Source organism: Peromyscus californicus, unplaced genomic scaffold, assembly GCF_007827085.1.
Source record: "Peromyscus californicus insignis strain IS unplaced genomic scaffold, ASM782708v3 Scaffold_6__1_contigs__length_162567912, whole genome shotgun sequence".
Taxonomy (NCBI): Eukaryota; Metazoa; Chordata; class Mammalia; order Rodentia; family Cricetidae; genus Peromyscus; species Peromyscus californicus.
The window spans coordinates 122848200-122869568 of record NW_026294584.1 but is presented as its reverse complement, the minus strand read 5'-3'; the positions used below and the strand labels follow the sequence as shown (position 1 = coordinate 122869568).

Below are 21369 nucleotides of genomic sequence, written 5' to 3'. Positions count from 1 at the left end.
CATTTTTCCTTTTTGGGTCCATTTACTGAATTGCTTATAATAATTAAAATTCAGGGTTTATGATTACATTCTTTGGGTTTAGAATTTAGTTTTTACATGATTTGGGCAGGTCACTTAATTTTTCTGTCAACCCAATATTGCAGAATCACTCTGAGGATTAAATAAGTCTTTTTTGTTGTTGTTATTTAATGAAGTGCTTATTTAATATAGTACTGGTACTTAACAAATACTGCATAAAATTAAATATCGTTTTTCCTAGAGAGGGCTGCATTGTCTGCGGAAGCCCTTGAATAACGTCGGGTTTTGTTGTGTTTTGCACACTTTTAACATTAGCTGAAGAGTCCCAGATTCACCTGGAAGGATTCTCAGCTTACTCCTTAAATCAGCCAAAAACCACTTCTTGAAGTGGGCAGGTCACGTGACCCACAGGATCACATGACTCGCGGAACAACATGGCTGCGCCCGCGCGAGGGCCCGCTCTCGGCTGCTGCACCGGGCTGCCTCGCGTCCTCTGGCTGCTGGTGCTGGCGTTCGGGGCGGCAGAGAGCGAAGAGGCCGGGGCTGGGGAAGGCACGCCGTCCCTCGCGGGCTCGTGCGGATGCGGATCGCCCCAGCGGCCCGGGGCCCACGGCAGCCCAGCGGCCGCGCAGCTCTACTCCCGGGAGTCGAACGCCCCGGGCCTGGCCTCGGGCCCGCGACCGCTCGCACTCACCAAGGTGCGCCTTCCATTCTTCGGGGCATGTGGGTGCCGCCGGTCTCGGGCACGAGGCCGGGATGAGCCATGGCTAGGGGTGATCAGGGAGGCCTGGTAAGGGTCTAACCACACCCCAAGTCACTCAGCTCATGATCCCATTTGACAGGAGTATCTCACCCTCCCCCCCCCCCCCCCCCCGCCTTCCTGCTCCTCCCCACCGGGAGGTGGGCTGGGTTTTGTGGTTGTGTTTATTACTGAAGTTTCAAGAGTTTAGCTCGAAGATTGTTGTCCATTTTTTTTTTTTATGTCTTCTTACCCACTTCTCCCTTTCTCCACCTTGCTCTCCTGGTGAAGAGCTAAGAATTTAAAGTTGGATGGATTCGGATTTAAGTTCTCAGTTGGTTTTAGTTTAGTTTTGTTTTAGTTCCTGGGGAGACTGAGTCTCCAGCCCTGCCTTAAACTCGCCTGCAGTCTGTTTCAGTGGCATCTGCTTGATGAGGGCAGGCTTGTGTAATTTATCCTGTGTGCTTAGCACTTGAGCCCAAGGAAGGACCAGGCCAAGTGTACTTGCTTTATTGCTTTTATTTATGTCTTTTGCACGGTGCCTAGGTGTGTTAGATGTTGGCATATACAGATGAAAACAGTGAATAAAGAAATGGTTCTTCATTTTTCCTGCTAGCTGCTTGTCTATGTGTGCATTTGTGGAATAAACTTAAGGGAATTCACCCCAGGTCCTCAGAATAACACTCCTTTTTCTGTATTCCTGGACAGTCCATCCTTGTTTCCCACCTCACTTTTCTTTCCTCTGTGTTAATTGGCACTAATGTTCAGGACTTGATGAGGAGGTAACATTCTGTGTGGGTCTTGCCTGACCCATTCCTCCCCTCCCCTCAATATTTCCATAGATTGACACAGTGGTAGTTGGCATTGCAACGACTAAAGATGCTTGTCCGCGGATTTCCTGTTCCAGCCACGCTGTTGGGATGGTGGCACTTAGACCTATGACTACTTTTTCCTATTCTATAAATGCCCGTATCATTTTTTGGGGGTGGTGGTGCCCCATGGCGACTTGTCTGTTTTACTTACTGTAGTGTTGTTTTCCCGTTATGTACTTGATGATGGAAACAGGTTTAGACCTGTTTTATTCTCTATGGACTACCCTACCCCCAGGGCCTAACCTATTTTAGGCATTTTGTAACAATCCATTGAGTAATGTTTTGTCTTTTTTGGTAGGTACAATATTGAGAAGCTACTTTGTTAGGTAAAAGCTGTCAGGTACTTTTTGAAGAAGCCTTTGTAAACATATACTTCTACTGTAGCCACCCTCCCAAGAATCCTGTGCAGTGTATTGTCTTCTAGTTCATAGGTGAGGCAACTGAATCCTCATAAATCAAATCTCAGTGCTGGACAAAATCAGGGTGCCATTCCTCCTATGAGTAATGTCTGTGTGTGGTGTGGCTACATAGGTCTTATGTAGCCAACATAGCTGTTGACATATTGATTTCTTTTGCCTGAGCCTTTTATGTTAAGTTTAAAAAGTGGAAAGAAGGAAATGGAAAAAGAGCCTTCCAAATGAAGTTTACTTCATTTTTATGCACAAAACAATTCTTACAGTAGCTTAAAGTGAGGAAGGAGAGAGTTATGGATTTTCTATAGTGGGGAAGTTCAAGAATGGACATGGCTATGTACACAGCTGGATCCAGGGCATCAGGCTGCATCTCCAGGCCCATCACTGACTGTCCCTTGGATTATCTTATTTTAGTTTGGTTCTGTTTCTAGATAACATCCTGTCTCCCAAACCACTTCGAAGAGGAAGAGTTCGTTTTTTGGTTGATCCAGGAAAAGTGAGCTTTGAGCCATGGTCCTGTTCCTAGTTGAATCTCTGTGCTCAGAATAAAGGCAGGATTGGCTAGGTTGTAATATATACATTACTAAATTGCCATATATTATTTAAATTCACTGAGAATTGGCTCTGGAGGTGTAACCTCTCCAGGTTACACCTAAGCATGCTTATCTTAAAAGCTTCCTTCAAGATCCCTTATCCCAGGATGGATGAAAATTGTATCCTTGAACACTGCTGAGAAACTCACCTGCAGTCTATTTTCCAAAACAGAGACTCAGCTACTATTTATCCCATGATACAACAAAGCCTGTGGTGGGAATGGCTAGTGGGAAGCCTTGCCCAGGAGAAGTCTTTCTGCCTTGGACCCTTTTTTTTGTGGATCAGAGGCTCCAGCTGGCTCTTTGTTGCCTTGGACTACCCCAGTCAGTCTCTGCTGGATAGTGTTTCTGATCTGATGCTGTACAAGCTTGCTGTTTGCCTAATAAACTCACCCATTAGAGACCCAAAGCATGGCTGTCATGGATCACGACAGATCATGCGTGCAGAACACAGGCCTTTGCCACAGGACGTGTAATTGAGTCACCCATCTTCACATTGGGGCACACATGTTTATGTGTGAGGTTTTGAGAAGGGATTTTTCAAAGGAGACTTGAGATGCTTCTGCATGTAGAGGAATAGATGCTGGGTAGGCCACACTAGGAGCTGCTCACGGCCCTTCATACTGGTGTGCAGCTAAGCGTAGTTCTGTGATAATGGAGTGATTCTTTACTACCTTACGCTTCCATTTTTAAGAAAATGGTGTGTGTGTGTGTGTGTGTGTGTGTGTGTGTGTGTGTGTGCGCGCGCGCGCGCGCGCGCACTTCCATGAAGGTCAAGGGACAACTCTAAGGAGTCACCTCTCTCTATCTACCTTTATGTGGGTTCTGGGGATCGTATTCAGGTTACCAGGCTTGTACAATAAGTGGCCTCATACTCTGAACTGTCTCACTAGCCCCCATGGGTCTGTCTTGAGTGGCAGTGGCAGAAGATGTGGTGAATGGGAAGAATGGATGATTGGACTCCTTTAATTTGGCCTCAGGTCCTGAAGAGTGAATTACCTGGATGTATGGAATTTCACTAGAATGGGCATTTTACATTTGTAGGACACAAAGCCTGATTAGTATAAGTTAGAAGTTATGATCTACTTAGAGCAGTCTAGAGCTATTTTTATCTGTATTCTTCAGAAAGGAAACCTGGCCTACTCAGTACTCACTATCTTCATTGGTTAATCAAAGAGAGAAAAGAAATTAGGCCAGGAGTCCACAGTGCAAGCTGTGACGGTGTTAGCATTGCTGGTACTCACCTTGGGGGAGAAGAGTTTGAGAAATAATTAGTAATTGCAGAAGTCTGTTGGGTACGGTGTGCCGGCACTGCTTCCTTTGGGCTGTGGGTTTGAGCTGAAGGACGTGAAACTATCCTCATAGTAAGACCTTGTCTTCTGTGGACTTGATTTTTTTTCTCCTTTCCCCATTTTCTGTTACTCCTTTATGAAACCTTTTCTTGTTGAGGGGAAGGTGACTGTGTAGCCTAGACTTTGCCTTGAATTCATGATACTTTTGCCTTTTCAAGTGCTGTGATAACAGCACCAAATATGGCTCTTTATGAAACCTTTATGGGATCTTAAGACTCATTTTAGTCGGGTGGTGGTGGTGCACACCTTTAATCCCAGCACTCGGGAGGCAGAGCCAGGTGGATCTCTGTGAGTTCGAGGCCAGCCTGGTCTACAGAGCGAGATCCAGGACAGGCACCGAAACAATACAGAGAAACCCTGTCTCACAAAAACAAAAAACAAAAACCAAAAACCAAACGAAACCAAACCAAAACAAACAAACAAAAAAGACTCAATTTAAGACTATTTTGACATTATTTTAAATTTTGTGCATGTGAGTGCAAGTACCCATGGAAGTGCTGTGTGACACTGTTCCCAGGGGGATCATAAACAAATGTTTACTCACCCTAGATAGAGAACTGATGGCACCCCAAAGTAAGGATGCCACCAAATTCCAATGTAGGCTTAGTCATAGTAACATGGGTCAGGGGTTATTTACAGGATTAGAAATGACTCACAGACAGCTGCATCACCAAAGCCCACCGCAGCAGGGGTGACAACTCACAAAAGCTGGGAACCTGGAGCACATGGCACAGCCTGCAGGTAGCTCAACAGCTTGGAGAGCGTCGGCTGGTCTCTGCCCCTTCCAGGCAGTTCAGCTAGTCTCAGAGTATCTCTTCACGATTCTTCCTGCTTAAATATGCTAGGGAGAGAGGGACCTTGTGAATCTGGTTAGTTTCAGGGACTTCCATCAACTTTTTTTGCTTCCTGGGCTTAATGAGTTTCCTTGCAGGGAGGAATGCTTCACCTTCTCTCAGTAAGCATCCTGTATTGTAAGGAGCCTCCTTCCAAGATGGAAGGTTTTAATCTAGGAGGAAACCACAACATAACAGGAGGCCAGAAGAGGGTATTAGATCCCCTGAAGCTGGAGTTACAGGTTGTGAGCCACCTGATGTGGTGGGGACTGGGAATTGAACTCTGATCCTCTGAGAGCAGTGCATGCTCTTAACTGCAGAGCCATGTTTCCAGCTCCTATTTTAAGACTACTCCTGAAACTTTTGTTCGAAATCTTAAGTTTTTTTTTACTTCTTTGCAGAGGTGTTTTTTTAAAATCCCACTTTGCTCGTAAGGACTGTAGAGTCTTTGCCCCAGGTGTTATAGAGTATTAAGAATAATGGGTAAATCCAGCCAAGGCTATTACAGGTTTCACTATGACACACACATGTAGCTCATGGCTGAGACTGTCTTATAAGTAAAATGGACTTTTGGTTATTTTGCCTATGAATATTCAAATAGTAACTTACTCCTCATATTCGTGGTCTTACGTGTTCAGTCTGTGAAGATCATTTGCACCTTGACTGTGGATCTTGTGCTATGTGATGTGCTGGAGGTTTAGAGATGAAGTTTGTTTGGGGTTCATAAGAAGCCTAAGATACCAGGAAGGAGAAACTATGTAACTGATGAGGCTGTAAAGATGCTCAGTTGGTAGAGCACTTGCCCTGAAAGCATGATTCTGCAGTTTGATCCCCATTGCCCACATACAAAGCTGGGTGTGGTGACATGTGTTTTTGATTCCAGCACTGGGAGACAGACAGTAAGATGCCCGAGGCTTGCTGACCAGCCAGTCTAGCCAAACTGGTGAGCTCCAGGGTAATGAGAGGCCCTTTCTTAATGGAGTTGAATTGTGTTACTAAAGATGACACCCAAGGTGGTTCTTTGATTTCCACAAGCACATCTACATGTGTGTGCCCACCTTTACACACACACACACATCCCCCACACAAATGTACACACAATCATACACATAAGTAAAACATTAAAAAAGAAACTGTACCTAAGATGAGTTGTGTGTGAGTCAGAGAGAAGAGAGAGGAGATATTACAATAGATAGAGATGCATGAGAGGAAGCAGAGTGAGGTGCTGGAACACAGCTAAGGGAGGGATGTGCGGTAAGAGAGGCCTGAGGAGGAGGCGGTTCTTGGAACAGTGACGTAATTTATAAAGAGACAAGGTGACTTATGGTACTTATGCATCGAGTACAAGTAAGAGGTGATAAGTATTAGATTCTGATGTTTTGAAATTGCACCCTAAAATGTGATAGGAATTCCTGTACAATTTTAAGTAGGAAGTAGATTTGATCAGGCTGACACCTCAATTTGTTGATTAGTTTCTTTATGTATTTATTTTGAGACAAGGTCTCACTGTGTAGCTCTGGCTTTGCTGAAACTTGCTGTATAGACCCAGCTGGTCTTGAATTCACAGACATCTATATGCCTCTGCCTCCCTAGTGCTGGAATTAAAGGTGTGGGCCACCGTGAATTATTAATAGATCTTATGTTTATATGGTTCCAAAATTTAAAAAGAATTGGGTGTAGAGTGAGAAAAATGTTTACTCACTTATACTATTCTTAAAATCCATGATCCTGAAGTCACCTGTACTTAATATCCTCTCTCTCACACATGGGGCAACATCCCATCCTCTGTGTGCACCCCGACTTCCTCCCATAGTTCTGTATTTGTGAGACGGCTCCATGCTACCATATTAAACGGTTCCTCTTTTACTTCTTAGGTCTGTTTCTGCATGGCCTACCATAAGTTTCAAGAACACACTGCTGATGATTTAGTTTTTTTTGTTTTCATTTTCCCTGTTTTTCTCTGTGACTGAGCTGTGGTGCTGTGTTGGATACAGAGTCCTGGCATTTTCAGAAAGCTCAACTGGGATCTAAATCCTTGATAAGTGAATGACTGGGGGGGATAAATGGGTGAGACTGGATCCAGGGAGGCCCCCAGTAAGGTACTGAAGTTGCCTGGCAGTGGAGAAGAAGGGGATACTGGGAAGAGATGGGTGTATAGGAGGACCAGCCAGGCTAGGTGACCTATGGATGTTGGGATTTGGAAATAGAGGAAGTCACGGTTTATTTCTTGGAACAGGATTGATAATCTAGATAAATATCACATTTGATACAATCAGCTGAAAACAGTACCAGAGGTTTCGAGAAGGCTCAGTGGTTAAGAGCACTTGCTGTTCTTGCAGAGGACACAGGTTCAATTCCATGCAGCCACATGCCTGCTAACAATCCTGTTACAGAGGACCTGACACCCTCTTCTGGCCCTGGCACTTCGTGCATGTGGTGTGGTACCCAGACATACATGCAGGCAAAACACTCATACATATAAATAATAAAAAAAAAATAGCACTATTGTGACTGGAAAATACCTGCACGTGATTGAAGTAACCTGTGGCTGAGCGAATCTGTAATGCTCAGATTCCCGACCTCTATTTTAATGCATTCTTCCAACTCTCCTGTGCTTATTGTGAAGTGCTCCCCCTCCAACTAATAACCTCTTTGAGTTTATATTCTCTTTGACTTGAACTCTTGTTTCTAGGACAGAGACTTGACAGTTCATGAGATCTGGGAGACCTGTAAATTCACTTTTTGTTCTCATGATTTTAAAGCTATACCTTGTGTCTATAGAGAGTGTTCTGACAGGTGTTCTAGTTGAGAGCCTATTTATTTATTTATTTATTTATTTATTTATTTATTTATCTACTTATCTATTTCAAGACAGGGTTTCTTTGTGTATCCCTGGCTGTACTGAAACTCACTCTGTAGACTAGGCTGGCTTTGAACTCAGAGATCCTCCTGTTTCTGCCTCCCAAGTGATGAGATTAATGACTTGCACCACCACTGCCCCACTGAGGGCCTATTTTTAATTAAGCTATAACTCATATATAATTCACTGTCTTGAAGTATATAACTCAGTGGTTTTATTTTTCAGTGAAGTCAAAACTATTATTTCTATCTTAGTCCAGAGTACTTTAGTATCTCCAGAGGACACCACATCCATTAAGCATTCATTCCCCATTCCTGCCACCTCATAGCCTCTGGCTACCATAGACCTACTTTCTTTGGATTGTCCTGTTTGAATATTTTATTGTTTCTAAACTTGAATGTATGTGTTGTGCGTGTCTAGGTATTCATGTCTACGTTGTGTGAGTGCATGTTCATGTTGTATGGAGGCCAGAGGTTGATGTTAAGAATCATCCTTATTGTTCTCCCACCACATTCATTGATGCCGGCCGAGCATCTTAGTCAAACCCAGAGCTCTCTGATATGTCTAGTCTTACTAGCAAGCATTCTCTGGGGATGATCTCCTTTCTCTACCTTCTGAGCCTGGAATAGCAGGTGGGCTGCTTTGCTCATAATGACCTGTAATTCCAGCTCCAGGGGATCCAGCACCCTCTTCTGGTCTCAACAAGTGCCCCCACACATGAACATACACACATAGGCACAGAGACACAAACACCTACACATACATTAAAAAGGCATAAACCTAAAAAAAAAAGAAAAAAAAAAGAGTTTAGTATTTCCCTTACCGCATAGTTCGTTGTTAGCCGCAGTTTTTCCAGAACTGTCTACCATCTGTTATGAGGTTCAACTAGAAAGATCACTTTCCAAAAAAAATTTTTTTCTCTCCTTTCTATGACTTGTAATTCACTATCATTGATGTATGGAGTAGTGTGTGTGTGTGTGTGTGTATACACTCATAAATACATGCACATGTGGAGGCCAGAGGTTGACATTAGATGTCTTTCTCAGTTGCTTCTCCACTTTGTTTTTGAGGTAGAGTCTTTCACTGAACCTGGAGATCACTAATTCAGCCAGCCTTGCTGACCATTGAGCCCCTGGGATCCTCCTGTCTCTGCCCCTGTTACCCCCACCATTGGGGTCACAGATCTGAGCCACCGTGTCCAGCTTTGATGGGGCTGCTGGGGTTCCAAACTCAGGTCCCTGTGTTTGTGCAGCAGGCACTTCACCCTTGAGCCGTCTCCCCGAGCCCTTGATTTGACTGGTTTTGCAGAGATTTCTGTGGTGGGGTTTTAAGCACTGGGTGCTTGATGTGTGCCGAGAACTTTACATCCTACACAGATACACTTTGCTTTTGATGTGTGATGTCCTGTGTTCCCCTTCTGACTGCAGATGGTCCCCATCCCTGCTGGAGTATTTACAATGGGCACCGATGATCCTCAGATCAAGCAGGATGGAGAAGCCCCTGCCAGGAGAGTCACTGTTGATGCCTTTTACATGGATGCCTATGAAGTCAGCAATGCTGATTTTGAGAAGTTCGTGAACTCAACTGGCTATTTGACAGAGGTAATTGAATGGGCTTGAGGATGCGAGGGAGAACTTGCCGTTATCCAGAACGTTCAAGAAAGGTTCTATAGCTACAAACACTGAACTCTGAATGCTTTTCCTGTGTGCCCGGCACTGTAGAGAACACTTCCTGTCTGTCTTTCATCTAATTTCTCACAGCAGCTCCATGATGTAACAAGCTGAGAATCAAAACTGAGTCATCCTAATCACACTGCTGGTCAATGATTGTAATCAGGTGTGGGCAGTGTGGACCACAGAACCTGTGTTGCTAACCTTTGTGCTGTATTGTGGTACAGCATTTTAATCCACTGGAGAGGCCGCTGCTCACTAGGCCTTCTGAGAACACAGCTGGCCTGTAATTCTTCTCAATGCATCACAGACTGCCGGTCCCACAAGCACTACACATTTCGTAAGTGGTCAAGTGTCTAAGTGCAGCTTTTCATTGTTGTGGCTTTATTCTACTATCTCAGTGACTCAAAGCTCTTTTCTGGGGGGCAGTTTTAGGCCTTTTCCAGGGGTCACTGAATCATAGTGCAAGGCAAGAGAATGTTTGTCCCAAATGGGAACTGGGGTGTTGATCTTCTAGTTTATGACTGTTTCGGTGAGAATCTCAAATGTACTTCTTCCTAAGTCCTGTCCTTTTTAAAATCTCATAAAAAAAAACCTTTGCCTTTTTATTCAGTTTGTGGAGTCCCTACTTTAAACTTTTTTTTTAATTAAAAAAATTCATTTGGATGAATGCCAAAAGCAAAACAACATTTGGGTTCAGTTCTGCACTGTCTCATTTCTTTGGAATTTCCTAAAATATACGAAGTGGTTGTAAATCTTGTTTATAGATATTTGTAGTAAGCAAAAGTTTTTATTCCTTTTGTTTCATATTCTCAGCTCAATTCGTAATCTATTAGAGAAATTGTGTGTGTGTGTGTGTGTGTGTGTGTGTGTGTGTGTGTGTGTGTGTGTGTGTGTGTATGTATGTATGTATGTACATGAGGATGTGGGTGCATTCTCCTATGGGGGTATGTACAGAAGCCAGAAGTTAATATTGGGATAGCTTCCTCAATGGCTTCTCTATATTACTGTTTTTTTTTTTTTAATTTTTTTGGTTTTTTTGAGACAGGGTTTCTCTGTGTAGTTTTGGTCTTTCTCTGTAAACCAGGCTGGCCAGGCTGGATGGGAAATACTGCATCTCCATACTTACAATCTTTACATTCACTTAAGACATAAACCGCAAGCCATGATAATAGCACACAGAGGACTTTATCACCAAGAAAGGTCACAGCCAGACTTTGTTCATCACGTTGTTGCTGTTGAAATGCTGTTTGCATTCATCCCCACCTTGAAATATGAGAATTATAAGACCTGACTTGATGTTTATTATATGAGCACACATACCATTGCAGCACTAATTTTGAGTAACTGTCTTGGTAATCCTATTGGTTATAGTTTATGAACCTCTCATTCTGATGAGGTCTCAGCTTCATGCTGCCAGGAAGGTGTAGGGCACAACCAAGTTGAGAATCCCTGCCTTGGACACAGTGTTTCCTATTCTCGAGGCATTTCACACACTTCCCCCAATGTCTCTAACTTCGTTGTACGTATCCCCACTTGTCACCACGGTCTACCAGTGGCTCTGTTTCTGTTCTTGGGGACGGTGCACCCTCCCCCTTGAGTGCCTTTAGTTCCCTCTGCTTGGAACTGGAGCGCCCTGCTTGACTCTTCTTGCATGACTTGCTGCTGCTTCAGTCTGCTTGGCTGGATTGTCCTTTCTTCAGAGCCTTCTACTCACTCTGCCAGGAGGCCGTTATTAGTGGTTTTACTTTATAAAGCAAAATTAAGTAGTAATGACTTTTATGATGTTTTCAGCTTGATTTTTCTCTCTGCCCTTACATTTAAGTCCCTTAAGAACAGAGACCGTCCTTTCCTGAGGATTTATAGTCAATTAATGGTTGCTGGGGGAGGGAGAGCCATTTTCTTCAATGGTATAGCCATGGGCAAGTGCCTATGCTCCTGTAAATAACCCTTTACCCATGTTCCTGTAAGCACCCATAATTAAACTCATCAGAATACACATACTCCCCCCCACCACCACATGGGGATGGGAATGGAGAAAGGGCTCTACTTGGGAAGAAGAGGATGGTTATAGAAAGTAGGAAGGGAACAAGAGAGGATAATGAGTGCGTATAATCAAAGTGCTTTCTCTACTTGTATGAAAATATCATAATAAAATCAATCCTTTATTACATATAATTAATATATGCTGGTAAAAAATGTCAAAAAGGACAGAGTCCATGCCTATGAACTACTGACAATGGTAATCCCTGATTTAGCTCTAGACCAGGCATGTGACAGTAGGTGTATATGTTGAATGAATGAGTGGCCTGGGTTGTTAGGCATCGTGGTATTGCTAGGATCTTATGAATGCTGTCAGAGGTGAAGAAAACATTCATGTCTAGTCAATAAAAACAGGCCTCTTGTAAAGCCTGATGTACAGGGATCAGGACTCAGTAAACTTCACCTAGTGAGGATAGGCCAGGCCTAGCGGCTAGGGGTATTCCAAGAACTGGTCATGTAAAGTGAGGAGACTAGGGGAGCTGTCCACAGTCAGTCATTGCATTTCTCCTGAGCTCGCTGTGCTAGAACCCCCAGATTGAACAGGGGCAGCTTGTACTGGCCTCCTTTCAGCCCCCATCATTAGAGTCTCTGGGGTTGGAGAGCAGCAGTCTGAGTTTGAACAAGCTGCCTGTGTGAGCCCCACTACACAAGCTGGGGAGCTGCTGGCCTAGTAGAAGTTGTTCACACAGGCAGGCGCAGAGCTCTGGGGAGCCCCAGTAAGATGAGTCCTCATGTTTCATGGATGTGTCAGAACAGTTGGCAATGTAGGAAGGAGGAAGACTAGAGCAGTGGAATCACAGGTCCTAGAGGTCAAAGGGTCCCACTTTCAGAGCAGATATTGATGAAGATTTGTGATAGTACTGTCAAAAAGTGATTCAAATACAGATTTCCATCTGATGCTTAGATTGGTCCCCTGTAAACTCATGGAACGTGTCAGAGAATCAGCAAGCAGTGCCATTTAGTCCTTTTAGGTAGATTCTAGGAGCAGGGCAGAGGACAAAAGGCTTGCTTATGCAATATCACATATGTAAATATCCGGAGAAATATGTTTCTTCCACAGGGCATCATCTTCTCAGAATCTAATCTCTTCTAGCTTTTGGTCTTATCTGCTAATCAGGTCTCATATGAAAGCAGTCTCATGAGTGACATGAACCTGTTTTAAGAGGAAATTGGATGCTTTCAAGTCATTTCTGAGTAGTTCAGGAAGTCATATGGAAAACCTGAGTCCACTTGGATGGGGAAAATCACCTACTATAGTAGCAATAATAAATGGCACCCTTGAAGCCTGTGACTCTAACCTTTTCTGGTTACTCTCCTTACAGGCAGAGAAGTTTGGTGACTCCTTTGTCTTTGAAGGCATGTTGAGTGAGCAAGTGAAGGCGCACATCCACCAGGCAGTAAGTAGTGCTTAAACAGGCTCTTTGTTTTCTTTGGGACTCATCAGAAACTACAAATACCATCTTCCTCTCCCTGCTGGTGCCTAACCATCCTTCCAGTGTATATTTGTCTTGAGTCACAGACCCATGGGCCAGGGTGCCTTGTCTGGCTGAAAATACACAAGCCTAGGATGGTGTCTGATGAAACTTCTGGTCTGCTTTGAGTTTCTGCTTGTGCCTTGGAGTGGCACTGTGCTCCTACTGTGTGCAAACCCAGTTCTGTACTTTGGATGTGTTTTACTTGCAGCCATTTTTACAATGGAGGATAAATGAGTGTTACAGACTGTTTTCACAGTCTTGATCTTGGCAGTGGCTGGTGTGGAGCTAGAGTGTTGTTAGCATTCATGAACCCTTGTGCCAAGTCGTGTCCATGGAAGGAGTCCTCTTGCTGGGGATGTTCATACAAAATGGGGGCTGGGAACTAGTTCTTGGAGGAACGGGTGTACCGTCTTGTACAGAGAGAATGCAGGGGTGTGAATTAAGTCTGTTTTTCTCAGACATGGAGACTATTGGCTAGGCTTCTATATGTACTGTGTGTCAGAAAGAGCTTGGGATTCCTGTGTCAACCAGTTTAGCAGGTCTAGAAATATTTGTTTGTATGTATGTCTCATGAATATGTAAAAACAAGAGAAAGAGTGAGGTTAGCTAGGAAGTTGAGAGTTCTTATGACATAGTGAGCAGAGACTGAAGAGCAGGAGATAATGAGAGGGAGTGGGCCTGGGGGGGCGTCTCACAACTCAAGGAAGACAGAAGTGTAGGGTGAAGATGAAGAAAGCTCATTCTTCTTCTTCTTTTTTTTTTTTTTCTTGGTTTTTCAAGACAGGGTTTCTCTGTGTAGCTTTGCGCCTTTCCTGGAACTCACTTGGTAGCCCAGGCTGGCCTCGAACTCACAGAGATCCGCCTGCCTCTGCCTCCCGAGTGCTGGGATTAAAGGCGTGCGCCACCACCGCCCGGCCTCATTCTTCTTTTATACAAGTTTCCCTTAAATAATTCGTGCCTGGGGACCGGAGAGATAACTCAGTGGTGAAGGGCACTCTCTAAGAGTGGTTGCTCTTAGAGAGAATCCATGTTCTATTCCCATACCCATATGGGGGCTCACAGCCGTCTATAACTTCAGTTCTAGGGAATATGATGCCCTCTTCCGTCTTCTGCAAGCACTGTATGCTTGTGGTACACAGACATGCAGGCAAGCTAACACCCCCACACATAAAATTAAAAAGTCCTTTCTGAACTTCATCCTAAAGCGTTGGCATCACTGTGTCCTCTCCTGAAAGTAGCAGCATCAGGAAATGGAGCCCTTCTGGCTCTTGCTTTCTCTCTCTATTCCAACCAATGTAGAACAGAGTAGGGGAGTAGGGGGAGATGAAGTTGACTTGGTCTCAAATTGTAAAATTGTATTCTGGCGAGTCAGGCCATTTTTTTACATTTGTTTTTATTATTTTGAATTCCAGTTTGCTCATTGCCAGTTAATATCGTCTCTTATATAATCTGATCCCCCACTTCCACTTTTTGTTTTATTTTGTTTTAAAGGGATTGAGTTCAGCTCAGGGTAGTGGTGATGACCCAGCAAGCAGCTCAGGTGTGGCTCCTGTTTCAAGATAGGAGTTCAGATAAAGGAGTCTGTCCACCTGCGCCTCTTTTAAGGTATGGGGTTCAGATAAAGGAGTCTGTCCACCTGCGCCTCTTTTAAGGTATGGGGTTCAGATAAAGGAGTCTGTCCACCTGCGCCTCTTTTAAGGTATGGGGTTCAGATAAAGGAGTCTGTCCACCTGAGCCTCTTTGAAGGTATGGGGTTCAGATAAAGGAGTCTGTCCACCTGCGCCTCTTTTAAGGTATGGGGTTCAGATAAAGGAGTCCTCCTGCTCCTCTTTTAAGGTATGGGGTTCAGATAAAGGAGTCCTCCTGCTCCTCTTTTAAGGTATGGGGTTCAGATAAAGGAGTCTACCTGCTCCTGTTTTAAGGTATGGGGTTCAGATAAAGGAGTCCAACTGCCCCTCTTTTAAGATATGGGGTTCAGATGAGGGAGTCTGTCCACCTGCTCCTGTTTTAAGACATGGGGTTCAGATGAAGGAGTCTGTCCACCTTTCAGATGCAGGGTACCGTGTCTCTTAGGGGCTACTAATGTATTAGGCGTGAAGGCAGACATGGAGCATTGCTAGGCTCCAGAGGTCCCTGAGTCATAGTGAAGTGTGTGTGCTCGTAGCCAGGATGAGGACAAGCACCTCTCACCTGGCTACGGGTTGGCCTCTTGCTTAAATGCTTATAATGGAAAAATAAACGTTTTAAGGCTGTTTTGAAAGGGTTGAATGAGTAAAGTAAGTCTGTTGATGGTCCAGGAGAGCTTTGTTCCATCTCCTTTGTTAGCCTGACTTATGTCCACTCACTAGACCCTTAGTAACCTCACATTTCCATAAGGTAGGATGTGGGATGTCCATGAGATGAATTTAGGTCGACTTTAGGAGGTAGATGAGACAGTGGAAGGTCACCTGGAAGCACAGTGCCCTTCCCTTTCATGCATCTTTAGGCCTTAAGTCAAAAGAAGGGCTCATTTGAGTTCTGGAATATCCTTAACATCTGACAGTAGTTTGTTTTCAATGTACAAAACAGGTGTAGGAGGCTTGCTGAAGCTGTATTAGCCAGTAAAAATAGAGTAACTGTGTTTATTTTTATGTGGTTGTTTTCAGGATTGTATTCTGTTTATTCCAGTTTACACTAGGGGTATGAATTTTCCTATTTTTTTTGGTGTCCAATAAAACACAAATACAGATAGTCACCTGATTTAAATGTGTTACTACATTATCCTAAGATGGAGCACACTTGCCTGTCACCCAGCTGAGGGACTAGCGATGCTACCTGCCCCAGCAGCCCCGTGTGTCACACTAACCACACCCGTTCTGTTCCTAGAGTAACCCCGGCCTGCTTTGTAAAGTGAGTTCTCCTTCCTTTTCATTTCAGTATCATCACCTAGGGGTATACCTTAAGTTGAATCTTGCTCATTTACAGACGTGTTTGTCAAAGGCATTACTAATACGCTTTCCATCACATCCTGCATTTGTCTTCTCCTTAATTTTTCCCCTCTGAAGACCATAGAACATTCAGCTTGTGGACTTTCCCAGTCTGAATCTTGCTGATTGACAGCTGTAATACAGTTCACCTCTTGTCTCTGGTCTGTGTTTCCTACAGACGGTAGCTGCGCTCTGAAGTGTGATCAGGTTCATGGTGTACCTGTGTCATGAATCTCATGGTGGTGTCGTCCCCTAGCACAGGGGTTCTCAACCTGTGGGTCACGTATCCCATATCCTGCATATGAGATAATTATGATTTGTGACAGTAGAAAAATTACAGTTACGAAGTAGCAATGAAATAATTTTCTGGTGGGGGTCATCACAACATGAGGGACTGCATGAGAGGGTCACAACAGTAGCATCGTTGAGAACCACTGCTCTAGCATGAAGCAGCTAATGTCTGCTACTTCATCCTTTTGTCATACCAGCTGATGCTTAGTGGCCATGTCCACGAACTTATTGAGATTGTAGATGATGGGAGTCTGTTTTTAATTTATTGATGAAGATACTTTCATAAAGTAGTAGTTCCCTCCACTTAACCGTTTTCTTAACCATTGGTACAGGTTATACTAGAATGGTAGGTAAATGCTCCATTCTTTACCAGTTTAAAAAAAACAAAGAAAGCAAGCCAGGCATGGTGGCACACGCCTTTAATCCCAGCATTTGGGAGGTGGAGGCAGGCAGATCTCTGTGAGTTAGAGGCCAGCTTGGTCTACAAGAGTTCCAGGACAGCCAGGCCTACACAGAGACTCTGTCTCAAACAAAACAAAACAAAAGCAAAAACTAAAACAAAGAATTAGCATACTATAGAAGTGGCTCAGTGGTTAAGAACACTGGCTGCTCTTCCAGAGGAACTAGGTTCAGTTAATTCTCAGCACGCACATATTTGTCTGTAACTCCAGTCCAAGGGGATCTGATACCTTCTGGCCTCTGTAGAGCACTGTATGCACACAGTGGACGGACATACATGGAGGCAAAATACTCATACACATAAACTAAAACATGGAAAGAAGTGAAGTGGTTACTTATTACTCTTCAAAGGTAACCAGCTAGATATACCTCCCACATACCACCAACTAGGTGTGTGGTCAGGAGTGCCTGATTGTTTGTTTGTGTGTGTGTGTGTGTGTGTGTGTGTGTGTGTGTGTGTGTGTGTGAGAGAGAGAGAGACAGAGAGAGAGAGAGACAGAGAGAGAGACAGAGAGAGAGAGAGAGAGACAGAGAGAGAGAGAGAGACAGAGAGAGACAGAGAGACAGAGACAGAGAGACAGAGACAGAGAGACAGAGACAGAGAGACAGAGAGATAGAGAGACAGAGAGACTGGTGACTGGGATGGAACTGAGGGCCCCAGGCATGCTGGATAAGCACTCTCTACTATTGACCTATATCACCAGATCATGAACTTGAAAAGGCGTCCTGTGCTCAAAAATAGCAAAGTATGGCTTTCAGAAAAGACCATGATTCCAAGTGAATGAAATTCATAACATGTTTAAAACCAAGAATTTCTTTCTTTTATTTTACTAAAATTAAAGTTTTATTTTACTTCTTCCTTTTAATTTTATTTTACTATTTTTTCCAGGGTATCTGTTTTCAGGAGTATCCTATGCAAATTTATTCAGTGTCTATCTTTCTTTCTTTTTGACAGGAGTCACCTCACTACACATGGTGTTAAACTATCATATCCAGTGTTGTCATTTCCCAGCTTCTGCTGCCCCAGTGTAGGATAAAAAGAAAAAGTACTTTTCTCTTTAATTAGAAATTTTATTTTATTTCATTTTTTTGGTGTTTCAAGACAGGGTTTCTCTGTGTAGTTTTGGTGCCTGTCCTAGATCTCGCTCTGTAGACCAGGCTGGCCTCGAACTTGCAGAGATCCACGTGGTTCTACCTCCCGAGTGCTGGGATTAAAGGCGTGCGCCACCGCCGCCCAGCCTAGAAATTTTATTTTTAAGTTGAACATGTTGGCATACATTTGTGGTCTCTGCACTTAGGAAGTTGAGGCAGGACCATTAGAAGATCAGTGCTAATCTTGGCTACATAGTAAATTCAAGACTAGCCTTTGTTGCTTAAGACCCCCCACCTCAAACAAACAAACAGACAAACAAACAAACAGAAGACTCCCCAAACCAAATTTCCTTTAAAGATAGTTATATTTTCCCAGGGAGTTGTACGAGAGGGTGTGTCCTCACTGAGTTTCCCTTGATAATAGTATCTCGTGTAACTATAGTTCTCAGCCAGAAATGACAGGCGATGCAACCTCCCGCTTGGCTGATTGCACCAGTTTTAATGTGTATTCATTGTGTATGTATGTGTTTAGTCCTATATAATTTTGATGCAACTATAGGTATATGTAAGTACTATATTTAAACAAATTTTGAAGAATTCGTGGATTTAAACATGCTCTGTATTTCATTCACTTGGAATCATGATCTTTTTTTGAAGGCCACACTTTGCTAGTTTTGAGCACAGGGTGCCTTTTCAAGTTCATGCAGGCCCTGTTATGTCCCCTCCTCTTGCTTTAAACAGTTGCATTGAGATGTAGTTTATATATTGTACAATTCACCTTTTTAAGTGTATGATTCAGTGTTGGCTTGGTGTATTTTTAGAGTTGTGCATCCATCCCCACAGTCTAATTTTAAGTTGTTTTCATTGGCCCATAAAGGAATCTTGTTCTGGATCCTTTTGAACTGTGCCTAGGAGTCCTTTATGGCTTCTTTGCTTTTTCTGATGATAGTATCTGTCCCACCCCAGTCCAGTGTTAGCTTTTCTGGAAGAAGCCCTGGTTTCTCTTCTAGTTTCTTTTTTGTTGCTGAGATAGAATGCCCAAACAAAAGACTACTTAGGGGAGAAAAGACTTTATTTTAGCTTAAAGTTTCAGAGGGAGGAGTCCACTGTGGCATGGCGATGGGAGCAGGAAACTGGCTGATCACACTGCATCTGCACTAAGGAAACAGAAAATAAGTGGGACCAGGCTAAAAACCTCAAAGCCTGCCCCCTCTCTTCCCCCACCCCCTCCATCCTGCACTTCCTCCAGCAGGCCTCCACCTCCTGAAGCTTCAGTAACTTTCCCAAACAGCACTTCCAGCTGGGGACAAAGTAGTCAAACCCCTGAGGCTAGAAGAATGCTCTTTGTTCAGATCACAGCTGCATCTCAATAGAGGAGTGCTGTGTTTTTGTTTGTTTGTTTCAGTGTGTGTTCAGTGCCACTGCATCACCTACCTCTCTAGTGGGCAGAGCTTAAATGGGATACCCCCCAGTTTCATGTTGATACTTTCATTTCTGGGTTTCTAACTTAGCCTGTCCTGTATTGCATCCTTTCCTTTATTTCTACACCAGGAATCCTGTTTCTCAGGACAGGGGCAGAGGGGACTAGTCCACAGCTGCCCAGGACTTCATCCAGGATTACATGTCAATGCCAGCATCAGCTCTGTGATGATGAGAAAGGGTTAAAGCGAACTCAGACACTCACTTGTGGCTTCCTCTCCACATCTCCACACCCCCCCCCACCCCCATTCTCTGAGATAGTCAAACTACATTTTATTACCAGAGCCTGGAGCCGCTGCATGGAGCGTGGTCCACTTTTTAACTCCTTAGACCAAGTTCTGAAACTACGTTTGTGTTCAGTCTTCTGAGTGATGAGGCTCAGTCTCTGCTAGGTTCTTCAGGAAGTGGCTGTGGGAACAGTATTCCTTCATACTGTTTGTCGACAGCAGCTTCTTGTCAGGGCACTTTTAAACTCCCAGGTCAGTTTTGCTGGAGAGGAAATAGCTGCTTCACATTTGTTTTTCTTGACTGTCTTACACACTTTATTTTGTTTTCTTTTGGAATAAAGCCTTGCTGTTGAAAGTCTAAGTTTTTTTTTTTCCTTGAAAGCTGCTTATTGTTTTTGCCTGAGTGTTCAAGTGTTTTTTCCTCTTTAGTGTGTGGTGTTTGCTCTATAAGTATGTGTTGGTGCTAATCATTGTGGGTCAGTATTCTCAGGTACAAGTTTGCCTTTTCAATTTGTATTTTCAGTATTAGGGTTTAAATATAAGAACTTTTTTTTTAAAGTTTTTACTGTGTTTTTCTGTGCCTTCACTGACCCCGCCCCACTTTTGGAGCCTTTATTTGTAAGATCATTTTACTTTTTGGGAGTGGTAATGAGGTCAAACCTAGACTCTTATGCATGTTAAGCAAGCACTGTACAATTGAACCATACCTTCTGACCATGTTTATTACTTATTTTTTTGAATTGCCTTTGTCCTTATTTTCCCTTAAGTTAAACATTTTATTCATTTTGTCTGTTGGGTCTCTGGGGCAACATTTGTGAAACGACTTTTTGTTTAGTTTCTAGTGCTTTATTGACTTTGGCACCTTTGTGTGTTTATGAATTAGGACTTAGTCTTTTGCCTATGGATATTATTTACCTCATTTTGGAACAGCATGCTGTGTGTGTGTGTGTGTGTGTGTGTGTGTGTGTGTGTGTGTGTGTGTGTGAGAGAGAGAGAGAGAGAGAGAGAGAGAGCGCGAGCGCACTAGAGCATGTGCCCGAGCACACATGAGAGCTCTTCTTCTCCTGTGGTTTAGATGTGGTTGTACTAGAAGAAGATTAGTTGCAATGTGGTAGTGTGGAGAAGTGGTAGAATTTAAGTAGACTATTAAGATCAACTTTAACCTTTAAAATTAGGAGGTAATTAGGTCACTGTGGATGCTGCCTACCAAAGGGAATGATGCTCTTCTTATAAGAGTTCTTATAAAGGAGCAAGCCCGGGCTGGAGAGATGGCCCAGTCAGTAAAATGCTTGCCTCTGAGCACGAAGGCCTGAGTTCGGGCCCCAGACCCCACGTGAAAAAGCTGGCTTCAGGGGTACATGCCTGTAATTCCAGAACTGGGGAGACGGCAGAAGGATTCTTGGGCTCTAAGTTGGTAAGCCAGTGAGAAACTTGATCTGAAAGAAGACGTTGAGCAAGTGGGAAAGTCCCTGGCCTCTGGCCTCTGTGATTACATGCATGAATGGAATCATCACTCTGTAAACATCCCTTTCTCCTTTGTGACGATGGGGAGTGAGCTTTCTACATCGTGGACACTGAACTACACTCCCAATCCAAACCAGTTTTCTTTAGGCATTACCCAGCATCCAGTATTTTGTTAGAATCATAGGAAAAGGATGTACACGTCTTCCAGGCTGCATTTATTTCTGTCCTGTTTCTTCATCTCTTTTTTTCCTTACAGTAACATTTGGTTGGGATTAGAACCTGAGTCATTTTGTTTTTCATTATCAACTGATCTAGAATAGTTTTGTGACTTTGCTCACATCCTTCATGACATTTCTTCCTCTTGTCATTTTGTTTTGGTCAGGTGACTTTTGCCCTGTAGAAGTTCTCCTTAGAGATTCTGTGCTGGAAGGGCACCGTGGTGTGTTGGTGTCAAGTTTGTGGGGTAGGCGGTCCAGTCCTTCCACACTCTGATTGTGGGTTGCTCACACTCACGGGTCGCTGT

At 43.7% G+C, this 21369-nt stretch overlaps 1 protein-coding gene across 1 annotated transcript in view; it reads left to right on the top strand.

The window, feature by feature from the left end:
• Window positions 1-433: 433 nt before the first annotated feature.
• The window catches only part of LOC128099173 (formylglycine-generating enzyme), a 44081-nt gene continuing 23145 nt past the window's right edge, over window positions 434-21369 (top strand). The window contains exons 1-3 of the mRNA XM_052720925.1: window positions 434-716; window positions 9108-9281; window positions 12716-12790. Of these exons, the coding sequence (XP_052576885.1) occupies window positions 453-716; window positions 9108-9281; window positions 12716-12790 (513 nt within the window). The 5' untranslated portion in view covers window positions 434-452. The remainder of the gene's footprint in view (window positions 717-9107; window positions 9282-12715; window positions 12791-21369) is intronic.